Raw genomic sequence first — 21,638 nt, forward strand, 5'->3', positions numbered from 1 at the left:
AAGACAACACGCAGAGCTAACGAAGAGCATGGAATGAGCAGTGTCACAGGAATTTGAATAGTGAAGGTTGGTGGGAAACAGAGCAGGCAGTGGGCCTTGTAGGAGGTGTGCTAGCTGACAAATGTTAGGTTTCAGGCAGAAAAGACCTCATCCAAGCCTAGATCTGAGGTCCACACTGGCATGGTTGGGAAGCTGTTGGGAAATAATAAAATGCAAGTGGAGTAGGGTCAGGTTCTTAATGCATTTGAATGCAGGGTCAGTTACCTGTTGTCAAGTTATCAAGGGTCCCTAACTTGGTGGCCTAAGACAACAATATTTTATTATTTCTCAAGGTCCTGTAAAGGCAGTGCAGTTCTCTAGCCCCCAGGGGTTCCATCCTACAGCTGTAGTCAGCCAGGGATGCTGGGCTCCTTCCCTCCCTCTTGGGGGCATAGCAGGCTGTTGCAAGAACGCAAACACCTGAGGGAGTTATGCTTGCTGGCATCCCATTGGCAAGTCAGATGACCAAGCCACACAAAATATATAGGCGACTGCAAAGGTTGGGAATTCTGGGAGGTGTGGTTTATTGAAGGCCATTACTGTACAAATCTATCATGAACTCTGTGGCTTATGGGCTTACACTATGGGCAGTGGAGGCTATTACAAGTTTTGATCAGAATTGTAACCTAATGAAGTCATATCTTAAAAAATTATCTGGCAGAAGTATATAGATTAGATTGGTGAATTAGTCGGTCAGCCACTAACATAGAACAAATATGCTTTGTTTCCTTAAACAATAAATGATAGAAACTCTCTTAATGTATTCACCAAGTGGGGATGGCAAAATTATGAGAATATTGTTTGATTCTTTATTAAGTTCTGGATAAATTATATAGTTTTTAAAGTTAACTCCACTTTATGGTAAAAGCAAGAGCATTTTGCCATTCTGAGGTTAGTTTTAAACATAAGTCATCAGTTAATGAAAAATGTCAATGTAATGCGTGAAGGCAAACCAAAAATTGTGTTTATATATTGTGTAAGCCTTCATGCTGTTCTCCCACTGATCTGCTTTTCAGCTTTATCAGTATCTTAAAATTTAAAATCTTCACATTAAAATACTGCACATACTAGCTTGACCGTTTATTGGCTACCAACCTTGTTTTTAGGTGGAGTCTTCCCTTTTTCAGTTCTAGCTGAGATCAGAGAGTCAAAAAGCACTATAACTGAACTGAGGAGGTGACCTTTGCTGGAGTTTCATGCACTCCCTCTGATTTGCCACTGACCTTGGGCATGTCCCAGCATATCTCCACTCCACTCTCCTTCATGAAACAGGGTGATAAAACCACTGACCAACGTCTTCATATTCTTGAAAAACTTAACTAATGGCATGGAAGGTCCGCATAAATGCTACTTGTTATTGTTCTTTTTTACAATTATACTTTAAGGTTATTCTCAGACTTACGAAGTAACTGTATAATAGAGTGTTAGAGTTGTTAAACTTGTACACATATAGTAAAAGCCATAAAATCTATAACTTTTTAACTCAACAAGAAATGCTGAAATGGATGAATTTGCCATGAAAATACTACTTTTTTGGCCAGTAATATCTTCAGCTGGACTTGTACATAATTTGTTCTGTGACCTCCCCCTTTTTATACTTGAAATGCCTTTTTAATTCACCATTTTAAAACAATACCCATCATAAAATAGGGGGAAAGTAGTTGGTTTGGCCTCTGGTTTTCTTCACAGTAAAAGGAAAGGAATCTTAGAGATTCCTAAGGGCTCTTTTAGCTCCAAAATTCTGTGTTCTTCAAAGTTCATCTTTGAGTGAAGTGAAACAAATTTTCTTCAAAATCACCCTAAATAGGCTAGGTCTTGCTGAAAAGCCTGGTGGTTGTAAAATGAAAGAAGGAATTCGTATTAATAACTTTTTATTTGTTTGTTCAGTGGTCCTGCTATTAAGACATTTTATTTATTTATTTTTTTTTAAGATTTTATTTATTTGTCAGAGAGATCACAAGTAGGCAGAGAGGCAGGCCGGGGGGAGGGGGAAGCAGGCTCCCCACCAGCAGAGAGCCCGATGCGGGGCTCAATCCGAGGACCCTGAGATCATGACCTGAGCCGAAGGCGGAACACACTGAGCCACCCAGGCGCCCCATTAAAACATATTATAGATGACCGTCCTTTGTTTCAGAAAGGATAGCTACCTTGCCCAAGGAAGTCATGTCATTAGAAGTGAAGGTGGAATTCAAACTCAGGTTTCTCTTGCCCTCAGTTCCTCTCCCCAAAGAAAAAGAAAGGAAAAGAAAAATCAAAAACAGATTTTTGTACCTTATAATATAGTCATCAGAATCAATTTGAAAGGAGAGCTACTATTTTAAGATGATTAGTTTCTACAGCAATGAAAGTTTCCCTTGTCTCTGCCAGAAAGTTGGTGGGGGCAGGATAGAACCTTCAATTATTTTTCAGGTCATTCTTTTGTGTTTTTAGAATGATAATGTATTTCAAATCTCATAGGTCTTTTTCCCTGACAACAAATATATTATTGGTTGTGGCTCAGAATACCTTTTTCTTTCTTTTTTTTTAAAGATTTTATTTATTTGACACAGAGCAAGTGAGAGAGAGAGAGAGAGAGAGAGAGAGAGAACAAGCCCAAGCAGGGGGAACGACAGGCAGGGGAGAGAAGCAGGCTCCCCACTGAGCAAGGACTCTGATGTGGGGCTCAATCCCAGGACCCTGACCTGATCATGACCTGAGCTGAAGGCAGAGGCTTAAAACTGAGCCACCCAGGTGCCCCTCAGAATACCTTTTTCAGGGGCGCTTGGGTGGCTTAGTTGGTTAAAACCTCTTCCTTCAGCTCAGATCATGATCTGAGGGTCCTGGGATCGAGCCCCACATCGGGCCCTCTGCTCAGCGGGGAGCCTGCTTCCTACTTACTCTCTCTCTCTCTCTCTGCCAACCTCTCTGCCTACTTGTGATCTCTGTGTGTCAAAGAAATAAAATCTTTAAAAAAAAAAGAAAAAAAGAAAGACCAGGTTCCTGGGGCACTGCGTACAAGTTCTTCTAACTAATAATGTTGCAGACCTATAGAGCTGTAGAATAACCGGCTGAGGAAAGATTTCTTGCTGGAGTGGATGTGTTTGCAGCCCTAATTTGATATTGAAAACACATCCACTCTGGAACTGGCATCATGATGAAAGCAGGGCCTTTTCTGGACTTCCAGAGCCTGCTATTGAAGGTTCCCCAGGATCCTAAGATGAGGATCCGATAGGGTTTTCCACTGAGTGGGGGCCTCTGGAAGTGCAGTGGAGAGATCCCTGTCCCTGGCACAGCTATTAAACACCAGCCCTACCTTTTGAAAGCCACCCTTGGCACAGCCCAGACCTTCCTATAGCCAGAAGGGACTGAGAGGTATTTGGAAGCAAACCTCCATGGCACTTTCTCTTTTCTTTGTCTAAGTGATGATTTTTTGTGTCACTTTCCTTGTCTAGCTATGATCCTTGCGGGAAAAGCCTACTACGATGGAGTGGCCAAGATTGGTGAGATTGCCACCGGGTCCCCTGTGTCGACAGAGCTGGGTGAGCTGACTGTCCATTATATACAAACACAAGTCAAGCTGGTTGCAGGGCCTTTCCTCCTGTGAGCCCTAACAGGAACATATGAAGTGGCCCAAATCCAGAATAGTAAGAAGAGCTAGCCCAGTACTCCAGTGTGTTCACTTCTAGGATGATTGAATTTGCTGTGGTCTGTCGAAAGTGGAGGCTTAGTTAGAGGGCAGGCCAAGGCCAGTGGCTGGCCTCCCTGCTCCCTAGGAATTGGGCTTCTGCCTCTAAACTTGGGGCCCTAGCCCTTCCCCTTGGATCCCTGGAGCATGAAGCCCAGGGAGCTTTGACCTACATTCTTAAGGAGATGGGCATGGCGGGCCTCCTGACTCTGGCAGGAGTGTTTCCTGTGACTCACCTAGCAGAAAGTCAGACTCCTTTACGTCCTGCTCTTGGCTCTCGCTGCTTCCACAGTTGCTCTCAGTTGTGATTTTTCCGGTTTTGCTGGTATGAATTGATCTCCTGTGCGCACCCGAAGGGCAGCCACACCCTCAGCACCACCAGCCTCCGAGGGTATCTAGGTTTCTGTTTACAGAGTCCGTTCACTGCGCCCTCTCCTAAGGGGGGAAAAGTCGCTGTTTTTCCTTTTCTAATAGCCCCACACATAACCATCATTTTAAAATCTTGAATAAAGAATGAAATATGTTTTATTTTAAATAAATATGTTTTATTTTACGAGGGGTAAGATGTCTGGCTTCAAAATGTCTGCCATAATTTGAAATGTTCAGAATAGCAGAGGAAAATATTGGTGGAGTGTGTGTATTTAAAGAAATGTGTTTTGGGGCACCTGGGGGGCTCAGTGGGTTAAAGAAAAGTGTTTCTCCGATTAAAAAGCAGAAAGGGAAGCTGGGGTCGGGGGGAGCTTGTGGGGAACATACATTTAGGATTCAAATAATTCACATCATTTCTGTATAAAGTGTCTTAAGTGTTTTCAAGATTGCTTGGAGAACTCTTACCTGACCCATAAAAGTGGAGGAACAAATTCAAGGTGTGATAACAGTGCTGGGGTTGGGGGCTGGGCTGCAGGATGTGAAGTGGAACTGGGCGCTCAGGAACATTCTCTGTCAACTTCGGTTCTTGAAGGGTTTGTAAAGAGTCTTGAAACCTAAGCCTGAAGTGATGTCGTGTGATAAATAAGTCCATACTGCTCTATTTAGTAAAATAGAATAGTTATATGCAGAAATTTTTCAAAGCCCTGACTTGTGTTCGGTTGGTGCCGTCACTTGTGCGTGTTCTGGCAAGGTATGGACTCTAGAAACTCAGTCCTCACCAGAGTCCGTTTAATAAAATACACGCTGCTTTGTGTAGACAGAAGCAGATAGTAAAACTTACTGGGATGATGGAGATGATTAGAGGTTTCCAAAAATAGGATTAAATTAAAAAGAAACATCCTATTTGTGTCAGGCGCCATGGGAAAATGTATGACCCCTACATTAAACCATATGGTGCTCTGATTCACCATCGTTCAGTTTGCCTTTTTAATGTTTTATGGTTCTCGCCACTGTTTAAATAAGATTTCTGTTCCACACCTTACTTTATTCAGCTGTGAATTCATAACGTTGAGTCAGCCATTTCCACAGCAACTGTGTTGTTGCAAACACGGGCTGAAAACTTCTTCAGTTTGGACAAGGAAACTACGTCGCAGTGGTGAGATTTCTTTCATGTGGATGTGCGTTCTCTTTGGAGGGAATGGAAATAACTTGTGTTTTATTTTTGTTTCAAGTTGCCTTTTTGCTTATAGTCCCCACGTCATATAGTTAGTAATTTTCTGCTCATCTGCAGCAATTTTACAATAAAGTGCTGCTCTAGCAAGCTTTGCTTTTGGACGCCCCGTGTTTAACTTGTTTTCACGTGCCTGGTTTTTTATTTTGTTTAAAGTGTAGGCTAAAATACTACCCTATGTCTGTTTAAATCCCATGTATGAAAGACTAATGAAAAATTCATAGATGAAAGAGCCCTAAGGTAGATTCTGTTTCTCTCATTTTTCAAGGTTTTTTTGTCTAATTACTGACTTTTGGTATTTTTATTCCTACTTTATTATGAAACATTATAAATCCCATCTGATAAAACTGAAGGGGCATTTCATATGTGAAGATCATGAATCAATTCAAAATTTTCATTCTTGAAGAGTATTGTCTCTGAAAAACCTTTGTGTGTGTCCCTCCCCTCCATCCCCAGCAAATCCTAGTTTTAAAATTTCAGTTTAAAAATTTTGCTCAGGAAGGAAGTGAAAGGGATGCTGAAGAATTCTTATCCTTTCTAAAACTGAGATTATGAGAGTAGTTTTCATTTTAATATTGAATTCAAATATTTTTTAATGTTGCTGTAGGACAACCTTTGTGATTTTACATACTTTTTTACATGAAGTTTCTGTTTATTCTGATACTTTTGTACTTTGGGAGGTGGATGAAGAAAATATCCTCTAGGTAAAATATTGACCTAATTCATAGAAATTTGCTGTGAGGATTCTACTTGGAAAACCTGGTCAAATGTATTATGAGTGTTAATTAGAGGGGCAGAACTGAGCATTTCAGTCTCTCTTCTCACATTAGGGGGAAAAAAGATCTAAAAGCTGGAGGAAAAAGGTGATTCACCTTTTGCTTATTTTATACTTGTCATTTGGATTGGCATCCACTAAGAGCTGTAGCCATGCCATTTCTGATTCCTGGCTATGGGTGTTTCCATTTAGATATCCCTCTTAACACATCAGCTCACCAAATACTATGTGAATAATTTTAAGATGCTCTTGCCTAAAAGTAACACATACCCAATTAGTAGTGGCTTAGGCATAAAGGATGTTCATTAACACACATAAGAAGGCCAGGAGTAGCAGATGCCTACTTAGGTAATGATTACTAAGAGCTTAGGTTCCTTCTCTCTTTCTTTTCATCCTCAAGCTCAACTCATGGTACCAAGATGGCTGCCATTGCTAGTCTTAGGCGTCACATCCTCTCTCCTCCCATTGTATCCAAAAGCAGGAAGAGGAATTTCTTCTCAGTTGTGCCCTTTACAAAGAGGAAGCCTTTCCCTGGCAGCCCCAGCACATATATCCTCTCATTTCTCATGACCCTGCAGCCAGAGAGCTTTCCCCAGCATTGTTAGCCAAGGAATACATCTGAGGGGGAGAGGACATAGCTGCTAGGAGGACAGGTATTAAGGGTCTTGTTTCAGCAATTTTCAGTGAAAGGAAAGGCCTTATACAAATGTCCTTGCTTTAGCTATGCCTCGGACTGCATAGTGCTTCTGGCATTCTGTGTCTCTGTGGGATTATGTTTTTCTCCCACATGGAGTATGGTTTCACTAGCATGTATATACCTCAGACATTACAATTGTTACTTCTCCTGGATACTTGCTTTTTCTGCTGAAAACCATAGCCATCTTTTGCAGTCTGTTCCTATTTGGGATGTGGAAACAGAGGAAGAGTTAGGGATTTGGGGGCAGTTTCTGTTTTTCTGCCCTTTTGTTTTTCTTTTCAGCCTTTGGGTGACTTGTAATCATGAACTCTGAGGTGCATTTTCTCTGCCTCTGCTACTTTCCTTTCTTTCCTTCTCTCTTCTTCCTCTCTGCCCATGTGTCTGTGTGACCTTACAGCCTCATTTTTAAGAAACTGGGGGACCAGAGGAAAAAAGTCACCTGTAATTTTACCACTTTGACACAAGTACTTTGTCATCACTATATTCTTTTCTGGTCTTTTCTTCCCTTGAGGATACTCATATACAGCATGTCTCATGGCATATGTCGGGTGCTGGCTCTGCCCGGCACAGGGCCCAGCGCCTGATAGGTGTTATTTAATCTCAGAAACCCAATAGCCCTGAGTTGGGTGTAGACACTTTCACTATCTCTCTAGGTGAGACCTGGAAGGGAAGGGTGTGCCTTAGATCACACAGTGGATAATAGGTGGTTCAACTTTAGATTCTGAGTTCCTTGCCTTTGCACTATACCATGCTTGACTGAGGCAAAGAGAAAAAGAGCCAGCCAGCCAAGAAGGGGCCACTGAAGAGGAAGAAGATGGGAACCCCACAATGGGGACCTTTTCAAGAGGGAGATGAGCAGGAAGTAGTGTCAGTGGCCAAAGACTGCAGAGAGGCTGGCAGCTGTAGTGATGAGAGGTCACTGGTCCCCTCGGAATGGGTGGTGATTTCACTAAGGTGCTGACCGGAAATGCCAGGTGTCATGTTACAGGGTTAGGAAGGATGGAAATTACAGAGAAGTTTACATATATATATATGTTTATATACACATGTGTATGTGTAAAATGTATGTTAGATAATATAGCATATATGGCTTTTATAGGTCCTGCTTGACTTTTGCACTTGCACTTCTGTGCTTCATACAGAAACTCAGATCTCATTAAGTGCCTGCCTGCTGTGTGTCATGTACTTTTTACACTGCCTCATCTCATCCTCGGGAGCCTCATGGATGAATTTTTCCTTCATGATTGGCAGGGTGGGCAATAACCCAGTGTTTTCCTTGATGTGACTAATACGCCCTAAGGGTAAACTTGGCAGTCACCTTCTTCCACCTGGTGGGTAACCACGTTGGGTCCTGAGTCCCTGACGATGTGCTCTGTACCCAAGCAAGACAGAATAAGGGTTATAAGAGTTGATGACTCCTAGAGAGTATGGTAGGTGACATCGGTGTCAATGTGGGTCATAGAGTGCCTCCCTCCCCAACTGAAGCACAGGAAAGATCCTAGAACCTAGGACAAGGAGGCCAGGCTAAATTTTATTTTCCCTTGAGACGCTGGCGGATAGCAGGATGCCCAGCACCTAGGAGATGCTCAGTGTGCTGCTGTCGACTTGTGTGACTTTGGGCAACATTTCATGTCTGTGAGCCGTTGGCATGCCCATGGGGGATGACGGTAACCCCTTCTGAACTGTGTGAAGATGAAATGAGATAATGTGCCTTGTGGACTCTAAAGTTTCGAAGACCAGAAAGATGACTCTCTGCTGCCACTTCTTATGCACAAATATTTGAGAACTCAAAAACCGTACAATTTTTTTCATTGACATTCTCTTCTGTAGTGTTAGAGTAGGTGATGTAAGTATGTAAGCACATACATTTTCCTTGATTACTCCTGATTATTCATGAACCAGTTTTTCAGTTCACTCCATTGTATCTTTCTTTTCAATTTCATGAATCTGTACTCTTACCTTTATTTTCTTTTTTCTACTATCTTTGGGTTTATTCTATTGGTATTTTTCTGAATTCTGAAATTCATTAATTTTACGTACAGACCTTGTTTTGCTTTTTATTATTTTTTTCTTTTAAGATTTTATTTATCTGAGAGAGATCAGAGAGGGAGAGGGAGAAGTAGACTCGCCACTGAGCGTACAGCCCGGTGCAGGGCTCAATCCCAGGACTCTGAGATCATGATTTGAGCTCAAGGCAAACACTTAACTGACTGAGCCACCCAGGCACCCTGCAGACCTCCTTTTAGATGGCAGTGCAGGACCATAAAAATGACCATGCAAGTTAAAAACCATCGAAAGCCTTCTTAATAATCAATGGGGAAAATTAAGAATTGTCCCATGACCTTTAAAAATGTTTGTCAAAAACACTAAAAATTCTTATTGTCTGTTATAAGTGTATAGGGAAATGAAAAATATAGTAAAATTAGTATTTATTTGGTACACAGTAGTTTAAAGCATTAGAAATACTGGTAATTAAAGCATCTTTATTTGTAAAACGAGTGGTTTCAACACTTGTCTCCTCCTATAACTCAGGATAAGGGACGGGCCTCTTCTCTGTGCTTTTGCGGGTTGTCGTGCTCTTCCCTAAACTTGTATCAGTTTCCAACATTTTATCCTTTGTGATTTCAATGGGATGAGATATCCTTGAGAAGTCTTTTCATGTGAAGTTTCCTTTGATAGCACTTCCTCTGACACATCTTCATTGTTCTCACAGCTGCTTTGCTCATTGTGTTAAATTCGGGCTTCACTCAGTTCTTGTGGCCGCACATCCAGAGTCTCTCAAATGACCACAGTGTCAGCACTCCCACAGCCAGCTACTTCCTTAACTCTGTTTACTTTTTTTTTTTTTTAAGAGATTTTATATATTTGTCAGAGAGCGAGAGCGCAAGGAGGGGAAACAGCAGGCAGGGGGGAAGCAGGCTCCCCTCGGAGCAAGGGGTCCCATGCAGGACTCAATCCGGGACTCTGGGATCATGACCTGAGCCCAAGGCAGACCCTTAACCGACTGAGCCACACAGGCGCCCCAGCTCTGCTTACTCTTGTTATTACTATCATTCATTTCTTTGATGCACTTTCTCTTTCAGTGATGCATTTTTAAAACCTGTCACATGGGTTTATCTCTGGGAAACGAGGCAGCACAACCACTGCCCTCCTTTGCTGTTTTCTGTGCCATACATTGTAGCATTAGAAACACTTCTTTGGGACGTCTGGGTGGCTCAGTTGGTTGGACGACTGCTTTCGGCTCAGGTCATGATCCCGGAGTCCCGGGATCGAATCCCGCATCAGGCTCCCAGCTCCACGGGGAGTCTGCTTCTCCCTCTGACCTTCTCCTCGCTCATGCTCTCTCTCACTGCCTCTCTCTCAAATAAATAAAATCTTAAAAAAAAAAAAAAGAAAGAAACACTTCTTTTCTGTGAATGGATAATATTGTATAGGTATACGGTGTTTTATTTGTTATTATTATTTAAATAATATATCTTCTTAGAAAATAAAAATAGCTGATGTAATATGACATCATTTAATGAAATTCTTGTAAAGTATTTAGAATTTTCAAAGCAGTAGAAATGCCTTTCTATTTTCTGTTTTATCCATATGAACAAAGGTATCATGCAAGTTTCGCAGGGTGAAGTGACTCAAACATTATGGAAAATATTTTAATGTAAATATCCAAAACTTGTAAGTTATTCTATCTGAAATCTGAGAAATAATAGCAATTTTTTTAAAAAGATTTTATTTATTTATTTGTCAGAGAGAGGGAGAGAGAAAGAAAGGAGAGAGCACAAACAGGGGGAGCAGCAGGCAGAGGGAGAAGCAGGCTCCCCACCGAGCAAGGAGCCTGATGCGCTACTGATCCCAGGACCTCAGGATCATGACCTTAGGGTAAGGCAGATGCTTAACAGATTGAGCCACCCAGGCATCCTGAGAAATAATAACATTTTTAAATTTTCTGTAAATCTGCCAGAAATACATCCTTCCCCCCCCCCCAAAAAAGCCCTATTCTGGTCATTGCCTCTTAAAAATGAAGGGCTCTTTACGAATAGGCTGTTCTATTGTAGAGAATACTCAGAAAATATGTCATTGGTTTTTTTCAACTGCAGTTGAAAGTAAAATAGTAGTGATTCAAGAGAATTATCACATTTTAGTCATTTTTATGTTAAATGCTCTAAATCACTTGAAGATTACAGTAAGAATTAGCATATATTTTTGAAGTCTCTTTCAAATTCATTTTGTTAAAGTATCACCTTTTATTAGTTGTGCCTTAACTGCAGGGGTGAGCAAACCCGAGCCAGAGGGCTGGCCAGCGCCTGTTTGTAATTATAATTTTTTGGAAGCTGACCACACCCACTTTCTCACGTGTTGTCTGTGGCTGCTTTGAGGCTACTGTGGCAGAGCTGAGTGGTTGCCGCAGAGAAGTTTGTCGCACATGCCCCAACTGCTTACAACCTGGCCCTTTATAGGCCTTTTCCAAATAAAAAGCAGTTCCTTACCACCTGCTAAGTGCTTGGGTTTAATTAACCTGCATTAACCACCACAGCAGTATGTCGCAAGAGCACAACCATTTTGCCTTGTTGGGAGGAGCTAACAACAAAGAGCCAGAAACCAGAGCTCTTAGTCAGGATTGGTAGGTAAAATATTTTAATCCACTGTGTTTAGTTGTTAAGTCATAAATTACGTGAAGAACTCATTGTCAGGTATGTGCTTGTAGTGCACACAGAAATCTTTACTCCGTGTACACAGTTCACACCAGGAACAGTACTCATTTGAGAGGGAACCGAAATGTGTATAAAAGTTCCAGATTTGCCCCTAGATCAAACAATGTTTATTTTAAAAACTTAGAAAATATTGAAAAAAGTAGAAAGGGAAAACAGAAATGGCCACAGGAAAATCTTTTGGCAAAATATTTAAAAGAAAGTTTGAAATTGTTTTTTCATTTTTAAAGCATGGATAAATAAAGCTCTTTATCATTTATTTCTCAAGAAATAATGGGAGACTTTCTTTGGGGACTTTAGAGATGTACTATGAGGTTCTTACAGCTCGACATTAAATAAATGTAGACTGTTATTTTATTGCATTATTTTGAATCATTTATTAATTTGTTTGGCCCAGTTTCTTATAACCTTCTGTTTTGTGTCCAGTTTATCTCATCACCAAGAAACCTACAAAAACCACAGGTTTTCTTTTGTTATTGATACAATGTTTATAGGTCATGCAATTGTTTATTTTTTTAGATCATGCAACTTTAAGAAATACATTTGTTATAGTTTTGTCAATGTCAAAATCAGTCTTGGGTCTTAAAAATAAGAGCAGAAAAAAGTATTTGAAGTATCTTTAAAGAAATTTTATAAATTTACAACAATATAACAAGTATATTTCTAAGGTCTGGAGAAAGTAAAAGAATTCATACCAGAATCAATGAGAGAGCTAAGTTGAGCCAAAACAGTTATTATTATTTTTTTAATTTCTATTTTTTAGAGAGAGAGCAGGGGCAGAGGGAGAGGGACAGGGGAGGTAGATTCCCCACTGAGTGGGGGACCCGTATGCAGGCCTTGATCCCGCAATCCTGAGATCATGACCGGAGCGGAAACCAAGAGTCAGACGCTTAACCAACTGAGCCACCCGGGCACCCCCAGAGCAGTTATTGTTGACAAAAATCCCTCATCTTTTAGATGCAGGTTAGGCTCACTTTAAAGAGATAAAAATCCTTCCCACAAAAATAGGGAACAATCAATAGAGAATTTATTTTATTTGCTTAACATAATACCTGCTGTATGCAGGTGCTGTTCTAAGCATCTTACAAATTACTGACTTCCCAAACTCATTGTAATAGCCCTCTGCAGTGTGTACTATTATAATTATTTCCGTTTTACAGATGAGGACACTGGGGTACGAAATGAGTAACTTGCCAAGGTCACCCAGTTGGTTAATGGCAATCCGCCAGCTATATGATTTAATTTTCTACCTATCAAAATGGTGTACTTTTTCTGACTTGCTCTATTTTATGGCAGTCAAGATATCCTATCCTGCTCATTATAGTTTGGCAGATAAAAGGTTGTGTTAAATAGTGAAGCATCATGTAGTCTGAAACCAATTCAACACGTATAATTCTGCATTTTGTGTTTTCATCAGATATTATCAGGATTTTCTATTTTGTACTTCAGAGCATTTATAACATGACTGTTATTGTTATTTTCAGTTTGGGATTTAGAAAAAGATTATCCTGGAATTGTACCTGTGAATATTGCTTTTGGACTTTGCCAAGTGACTTTTATCATTTCAGTTTTCAACTGGCAAATGCTTACTCAACATGTCTTTCTCCCTTTGGGTACAAGAAAGATCTTAGCTTTAGTAATGATAGAGAAAGATAGGATTGTGATTTATAAATAATCTATAAAATATCTGTACACACCTACCATGTAAGTCCCCATATCATAGGAATACTGATTTCTGTATAAATTCCTAAAACTTCAAGAGGAGGTTCTGTATTATAAATTGTACTTCTTTACAAAAACTATTATAAGAAAAGCATTCTTTTTCTTAGCTTTGAGGTAACTAATTATATGTGCAAATGAAGTACTCTAATTAATAAAAACTAGAGATGTAAAAGCTAAGTTGTCAAATCAAGATTAGTCAGTTTAACATTTAATGCTTCCTCATTGCATGGTGAGCACATCCTGAATGTTAATCTGAAACATCATTGCCTGTTTTTCATAACTTTGTTATATTATACTTACATTCTTGTAAATTTTTGAATTTTGAAATATGTGAAGGAAAATTTTGCTTGAACCCAATTTTCACAATTATTCAAATTGGTCGTCTTCTTGAAAGATCCCTTGTGCACTCTCAACACAAGATGGAGAAGAGTATAGGAGCCCCTATTCTCATGCTCTCAGCCATAGCCCAAGAACAGCTGGTCCGGGGGCCTCAGCAACTGCACAGGCCACAGTGAGGGGCAGTGCCTCAGAAGACCCCAGGGGGCTCTGCTTCACCACCACCACCATCATTGTTGGTGGGAACTAGTCACATCCTCTTCCTTATGCTGGAAGATGTCGTACTGTGTTCGTGCCACTGAGCTAGGCCTGAACTTATGTGTCAGAAACAAACTCACTAAGTTCTAATACACAAATAGAGGAGGGGAAGGGACTTTAGAGCATGCCAAGAAAAAGTGGCTCTGGTCAGATGCACAGGAAACAGCAAAAAGGGTGCGGCCCCTGTGACTGGTTGAGGAAGGAGGATAAGTAAATAAAAGGGAGAAGAATCTGCCAGAGATAGGTGTAGTTATTAGAATCATGATGGGATTGGCGCTTGGCTTGACCCTGTCAGATATACATGGCCAAGGCGACGGTGATGCCAGGGTGGAAAGTGACAGCCATGGTGTGGGGTTTTTGGTAGGTTCTTTGCTAGTACAAAGAGGGTTCTGACAGTTTTTTATCTTAGCTGCTTGGTAATGTATTTTCTTAGGTACTCTTTCCTGTTCCAAATGACTTAACAAAATTATTAAAAGTAAGGATGCCAACAAGCACATGCAAAGATAACCAACATCATTCGCTATTAGGGAAACGCATATCATAACCACAGTGACATACCACTTCATGCCCAACAGACTGGCTATAATTTAAAAGACAATAACAAGTGTTGGCAAAAATTTAGAGAAATTGGAATACTTCCTTATATGCTGCTGGTGGGAATGGAAAATGCAGCCCCTGTGGTGGAAAAGAGCCTGGCGGTTGCTGTGGGCAGAGGGAGGGATGCATGAGGAGTGACGGCTAATGGGTACAGCATCTCCTCTTCAAGGGGTGCAGTGCTTTTGAACGGGACTGATAGCATTTGTACAACATTGTGAATGTACTAAATGTTGCCACTAATAAATTTGTGTTATGTGTATTCTACCATACAGACATACAGAAAACAAAAAATGCGGGGCACCTGTGGGGCTCAGTTGGTTAAATGACTAACTCTTGATTTTGGCTCCAGTCATGATCTCAGGATCATGAGATCGAACCCCACACCAGGCTCCATGCTTGGCACAGTCTGCTTAAGATCTCCCTCTACCCCTCTGCCCACCCAAGTGCTTGCTCTCATGCGCAATCTCGCTTTCTCAAATAAATAAATGAAATCTTAAAAAAAAAAAAAAAGAAAGAAAAGAAAGGAAAAAAAGAAAGCTTTTTCTGAGAAGTTGCCAGTATAGGGTGTTCTGATTCATACTATAAACAATATAGTAGATTAATTCAAGAGGCCAGTTGCACCTGCTTCCTATTCCCCTTGAAAATGCAGGCAACCCAACAGCAGTGTCACAAACATCTAATTATGACCTGTTCTCCTCAACTTTTCAATAGAAATAGGCAAACTTGAATTAGGACCTCAGTTGGTCAGAAAAAAATTTTTTTTTAAAGATTTTATTTATTTGACAAAGAGAGACATAGCGAGAGAGGGAACACAAGCAGGGGGAGTGGGAGAGGGAGAAGCCCGCTTCCAGCCAAGCAGGGAGCCTGATGTGGAGCTTGAACCCAGGACCCCGGGATCATGACTTGAGCCAAAGGCAGACACGTAACAACTGAGCCACCCATGTGCCCTGCTAAGAAATTTTTGAGACTGTCTGCTCTGTGCTATACAGCACGTCTCACATGAACTAGCTCCTAACCTCACCATAACCTGGGGAGAGTTTTAGTTGGCCCAGACCCGGTATGAATAGCACAGTAAATTAATTTTGTTGGCGGTCGTGGAGGTTCAGAATTCAAAAGTCTCATTTAATTCTCACAACAGCCCTCTGAGGTAGGGATAGTATTTCCATTTTATGGACAAGAAAACAGAAGCTTAGCTTAAGTAACTTGTCAGACTTAACTAGTTCAGGGTGAAGCTGGGGGTCTGTTGATTCCATGGAGAGTGGAGGGCTTTCCCAGACTCAGGGAGCAGAGGCACAGCACAGCTTTTAAAACCTTGTACTTAAGTCTGAATTTGTGATTTTGTAGTCCTTAAAGAGGACCCCACAGAAGTTGAGTTTCTGTGTAAGGAACAAATTATGAAAGTAGTCTGAAATCTAGAAGACTGGACACATGACAGGATTTAGATCCTCTGTGCGTTCTTTTTCTTAAATCCAGTGGAAAGAAGAAACTGGAAGCCAGAATTTGATTCTGTATAGAAAATAGCCCTGGGACTTGTCCCTTCGTAAAACTGAAAAGGAGCTGTGACTATCATGCTTCCGACAGTATCTCCAGAAGGATTCTGATGCTGGGGGAAGTGTCCTGACCGCCATTCAGCAGTGTCTCCTGGAGTGGGGAGGCTGGTGAGGCAAGGAATGTGAGAAGTGGATATTCTCTAGGATGAGCTTAGAATGATTTGTTGATTGACTAAAAGAGCAAATAAGATAAGGGTTTGGGGGTTCTTCCATTCTAATTCTATGAACGAGGTTTCTCTAGGCTCTCTTAAAAGTGTCACTTTCAATTTACACCATTCATAAACTTGGTCCCACCTTCAAGGTATCTACAACATAGTAAGGGACATTATGAAAATATATACATACATACCTGTAATACCGGACTGAGTGCTAGAGTGAAAGATACACAGGCTACAGGATTTCATGGGAAGAGGTACTTACACCTGAGTTGGGCTGAAGAAGGTAGAGGGAAACCCGAGTGTCAGGGATGCTGTAACTTTGTGATGGTCCACACTGGAGGTAGAAAGGTGCTGGTTGATGGAGGGAGCAGTGTGGGGTGGGGGCTGTGTATTTCAATTTGCCTCCTCTAATTTAGGACTAATGGAGAGGATCATGGGTGTAATGGGGACAGATTAGAATTGAGGCCTTGTTAGTTTGAGTGCTAGGCTACAGATTGTGTTGGTATGCCTCATTTCAAATTGAAATAAGAATTAGGATTATTAAGACTGAAAAATTTTGAGTTATTAAAAGCTGACTAATATTTTAGGAGCATGGGTTCAAAGACAAAATTAAAAGGTGACTACAGAGCAAACTGAATGGCAAGCCCTTCACTGCTAAGAAGTGGACTCATAACAAAGAGTCCAGAATAAGTCTGTGCCTGTGACTCCTGAATGCAGTGACGCTGACACCTGTGTGACTCAGGCATTTTAACTCAGCCATGCCCGATGGTCAGCTCCCATTTGTGTAATCGTGGAAATCTGTGACATTACTAAGGTCTCTCTTTTCTGCGTCTGTGCGCACGTATATGATTAATTAATTAATTAATTAAAGTAATCTCTCACTTTTCTACTCAATCCTCCCTAACTTCCCATTTCAAATTAATATTTTAAATAACTTGTGGTCTTCGAAGAACTTTAGGACTGTACTTTCATTTTACAATGAATATTAAAATATACTTTTAAAAAATTAATGCCTTTACTGAAAAATGAACCTGATAAACACTTTTTCTACCTCTATTATTTTCAGATGTCTGTTTTTACATAAGTAAACCTGTGACTATATAAACTATTTTGTGTACCACTTTTTTTTTTTTTTTTTAAAGATTTTATTTATTTATTTGACAGATAGAGATCACAGGTAGGCAGAGAGGCAGGCAGAGAGAGAGGAGGAAGCAGGCTCCCCATTGAGCAGAGAGCCTGATGTGGGGCTCGATCCCAGGACCCTGGGACCATGACCTGAGCCAAAGGCAGAGGCTTTAACCCACTGAGCCACCCAGGTGCCCCTGTGTACCACTTTTTTAAATTAGGCATTCTACTTCTGTTTCTTTGAGTTAATAAATAATCAGTTTACTTACTGTTTTTGATGGCTGCCTACATTTTGCTACTTTACATTACCAAGATGGAGAGCCTGTGCTGGGACGCAGATGGTGAGTGTTGTGGTATCAGGATGAGTACAAGATTTGTTTCTTCTTTGCTGTTGTGAAAAATTGTCCCTTAACTGGGAAGAAAAAAAAAAAAGTCATTCTGTGGTATTCTGAAAAGCACATAGAACCAAATACTTAGTACTTAAGGGATTATAGTAGTTTTTCTTCCCTCACTAAATCACAATATAAATGAGCATCTACTATCTGGTAGGTGTTGTTGTAGACACTACGGAGAATACATAGAAGTCGCTGCTGTCCGGGAACTTACATTCTAGTGGGTGGCAAATGACCAGGTCTAATACGCCAGGTAGTAAAAAGGTAAGGTACTGAGTGATAGAGGAAAGGGGTGGGATGGGGCTGGTTTAGGGAGAGTGGTCAGGGACATGCAGTAGGGAGGGAGCTCCACAGGCAGCTGTCTGGGGAGACCATTCCAGCAGAGTCCAGCAACTGCAAAGTTCCTGAGGCCTTGTGAACTTGGGTCATGGTGTCGAAGCCAGTCTTGTTGAGATGCAGTTAAGGATAGAGTGGGAGGGGATGAGTCTGTAGGTATAGCAGGTATGAGGGCGGGGCCAGGTCAGGTAGGGCCTTGTGGGTCTTGGTAAGAATGTTGCCTTTTAATCCGACTTGGGGGTGGGGAGCCTCTAAATGTTTTGAACTCAAGCGTGACTTGGTTTGACTTACATTTAAAAGCTCCTTGCTGGCTTGTGTGCAAGAATAGAGCATAGGAGGATGGAAACCGGGAGACCGGTTGGGAGGCTGTTATACCAGTACAGGTGAGAAAGAGTAGTGTCTTGGACTGGGATTGAAGGAGACAGTGAGGTTTGCTGTGCATTAGATGTCAAGTGTGGAGAATGGGGTGTGGTGGTGTGGGGTCAGGGTTTGCTTTTGAATGGGTTTGGGACACCTATTAAACCAAGTGGAAATGTCGAGGCAGCTGCTGGAAACGTGAGTCCGAAGTTCATTGTGTGAGTATGTAGTTCTATATCCCTGTGAACAAGTCAGGCCCTGTTTCGATTGCCCAACGACCTTGACACTTAACACTCCATGCCCTGGGGCGTCCCTCGGTTGGAAACCAACAATTACTGAGGATCACAGCATGCCAGGTGCTTCCCTTCTGTCTTGTTTGAGTCTCGCCAGGTCCTGTAAGGGACTGTTTATTTACATGTCCATCTTATAAATGATAATTGCAATGGATAATCATCTTTTTGTGCCTCCCAAGCTCCTTTGCTAAAACATTTTTTAGTTCCAAAGTTCATGCGCATGGAGCAGGTAGCCATTGACCACGCTGTTTGACTGGGAGTTAGGTCCCGTGTGTGTGTTTGGACCTTGATAGGTGTTGAGCAGGGCTCATTTTCATGGGGTGCCTTGGGGAGTCATTCTCACCGCTTTGGTTTTACTTCTTGCATGACCTAAACACTGAGCTGAAATAGCTTTAAGCAACCAGGCCCCTCCCTCACCCACTGATACCGCCCAGCACCCAGAGGTAGCCCGTTCCATTTTCAGGAAGCACTAGTAATTAAAGTGTCCTGGCTGATGCTGAGTAGACATTTCCTTTCCCTGTAATTCACACACACTGGGCATCATTCCATCCTTGGGTACCCAGTAGAGAAAATGTAATTTCTCTTCTACATGGTTTCTCGTTGCATATTTGAATGAGGATGCAGAGTAGTTAAGAGCACAGGCTTGGGATCAGATGCGAGTTCAAATTCCACCTCTTAGTGCATTTCAATTTGCCTCCTAGAATTTAGAACTAATGGAGAGGATCATGGGTGTAATGGGGACAGATTAGAATTTCAGTGCCACCTTTTAGTTCTCATGTAAACATGGGAAAATCATCTAACCTCTTAATGTCTTAGGTTCCTCCTCTGTACAGTGTGGGTAACAGCAGTACTCCCTTCTAGGGTGTGAGGACTAAATAAGGCTGTCTCTGTAAGGCACTTAGCACAACACTTGGTACGAAGGAAGGACTCCGTCGGTCCCATGCAAACTACTGCTCTCTCTGAGGATCTTATAGTCGTGTGGTGGTGCTTGTCCTCTTCCCTCTAAGGTCGAAGGTGAGGACAACAGTTGAACTGAACAGTTAGTCTCTTTTCTGTGTTTCAGTTGTTGTAGAATAAGAGATACAACAAAATGATTCTGTATTTTGTGGAATCTACCTTAAATTCACATCATTATAAAACCACCCAACATCTACATAGAGTATGTGGTTTTAGATCAAAGGAATAAATGGCTTTCCATCCGAGAGTTGGGAGCAGTAGTCTTTTTTATTCTGTTTTTAAATTTGCTCAGTTAGAATTGGTTGCTTAAAACAACCAAAACCCTTCATTCTTCTGAAAGAAATTCTTCAGTTAATTTTTTTTTTTTTAAGTAGACTCCCATCACAGGGCCTGAACTCACGATTCTGAGATCAAGACCTGAGCCAAAAATCAAAGAGTTGGACACTTAACCAACTGAGCCACCCAGGCACCCCTTCACTTAACTTTTTTTTTTTTTAAGATTTTATTTGTCAGCACACACAAGTAGGGGGAGCGACAGACAGAGGGTGAAGCAAGCTCCCTGCTCAGCAAGGAGTCCTGCGGAGGGCTTGATCCCCTTAAGGAACTGTGATCTGAGCCAAAAGCAGACACTTAACCAACAGCCACCCAGGCTCCCTACTTAGAATTTTTGAGATGGTTTTACTTAGTAATTCTGAACTGAAATAGTCTTAGTGCCCTCTTTACCTATGTATTTTCCTCTCTTTGTGTTTTGGGGTCCTGTTTCAATTTTTTTTTTTTTAATTTTATTTTTAGAGGGGGGCAAAGGAGGAGGGAAAGAAAGAATCTTAAGCAGGGGTTCAATCTCAAAACCCTGAGATCATGACCTAAGCTGAAATCAAGTTGGACACTTCACATATCCCCCCATTTCAGTATTTTTAAGAACTTTAAAAAATTTCAGGTGTAGCATTTTTTAGGGTTGCATGAAAATGTCTATAGTTAATTAGTGATCCCATATGGAATAACTAGTTGTCAGTTTCATTCATTTTTTTTTAGTTTCATTCATTATTGATAATACACCTGCTTTCATTTTTGTTAGTATCAAAATGTTTGTATTTTAACCTTAATCTACTAATCGATGAAAGAGGAAGATGAATAATTAATGTTAACACACCTCAATATAATAGCTTATAGAAAACTTCTAATCTTCTGATGCTTCTTTACATTCACATGTAAAGAAAACAATTGCTTGTAATCTGTATATGGATGCAAAATTGATAAATTATTTCTTTGTGTTATATAATTGATAAGCTTGAATAAATTAATGTCAACCTTTTAGCTAAAATAAGAGTGGTACATTAAAAAACCCACCTTGGGAAGTATTTTTCCTTCATTGCAAATCCTGTGCTCTACCTTGACAGTGCTTGTGTACAGCATATGGGCTAAATTAGTTGAATAGCTAATCAAAAATGAAGTGGGTAATAAACATTTAATGTGCTTCTTGAATCAGTTTGTCAATCCTAATGACAGAATTAGCACCTGAGCTCTGAATCTTCCCGTACCTTTACATAATACTTGGTTATAATTTTCAGAGAGGACATCTCTGCTAGGTCCTACCTTAAGTATTGACAGACCAGATTGCTGGTATTAGGCACGCGTCTGTTCTCTGCCTCACTGAAAAGACTTGAGTTTAAAATATCTAGATGTTTTCTTTATTTAAATTTTTTTATTTTAAAGATTTTTGTTTATTTGAGGGGGCAAAGAGAGCATGAAATGGGGTAGGGGTACAGGGAGAGGGGAAAGCAGAGTCCCCTCTGAGCAGGGAGCCTGATGTGGGCTCAATCCCAGGACCCTGGGATCATGACCTGAGCTGAAGGCAGACACTTAACTGACTGAGCCACCCAGGCGCCCCTCTAGAATGTTTTCTAATGATAATTCCATTGAGATTTTAAGTCCTTGTGTGAAGATAACAGTAATATTTTCTTTTTAAACCATTTTTATATATAAATTAAGAATTCATATGTCGTATAGCGTTTATTGGTTTCCATTTATTCTTCCTGCAAACCTTATTATGAGTTATTTCGTTTCTTAAAAAAG

General features: G+C 40.9%; 1 protein-coding gene across 1 annotated transcript in view; it reads left to right on the plus strand.

Annotated features, from left to right (window-relative positions):
• The window catches only part of BAIAP2L1 (BAR/IMD domain containing adaptor protein 2 like 1), a 90,143-nt gene that overhangs the window by 27,044 nt on the left and 41,461 nt on the right, over positions 1–21,638 (plus strand). Inside the window, exon 3 of the mRNA XM_032872681.1 lies at positions 3,471–3,557. Within this exon, the coding sequence (XP_032728572.1) occupies positions 3,471–3,557 (87 nt within the window). The remainder of the gene's footprint in view (positions 1–3,470; positions 3,558–21,638) is intronic.

This window comes from Lontra canadensis, unplaced genomic scaffold (genome assembly GCF_010015895.1).
Source record: "Lontra canadensis isolate GAN:19392208 unplaced genomic scaffold, GSC_riverotter_1.0 scaffold45, whole genome shotgun sequence".
In the NCBI taxonomy this organism is placed as follows: Eukaryota; Metazoa; Chordata; class Mammalia; order Carnivora; family Mustelidae; genus Lontra; species Lontra canadensis.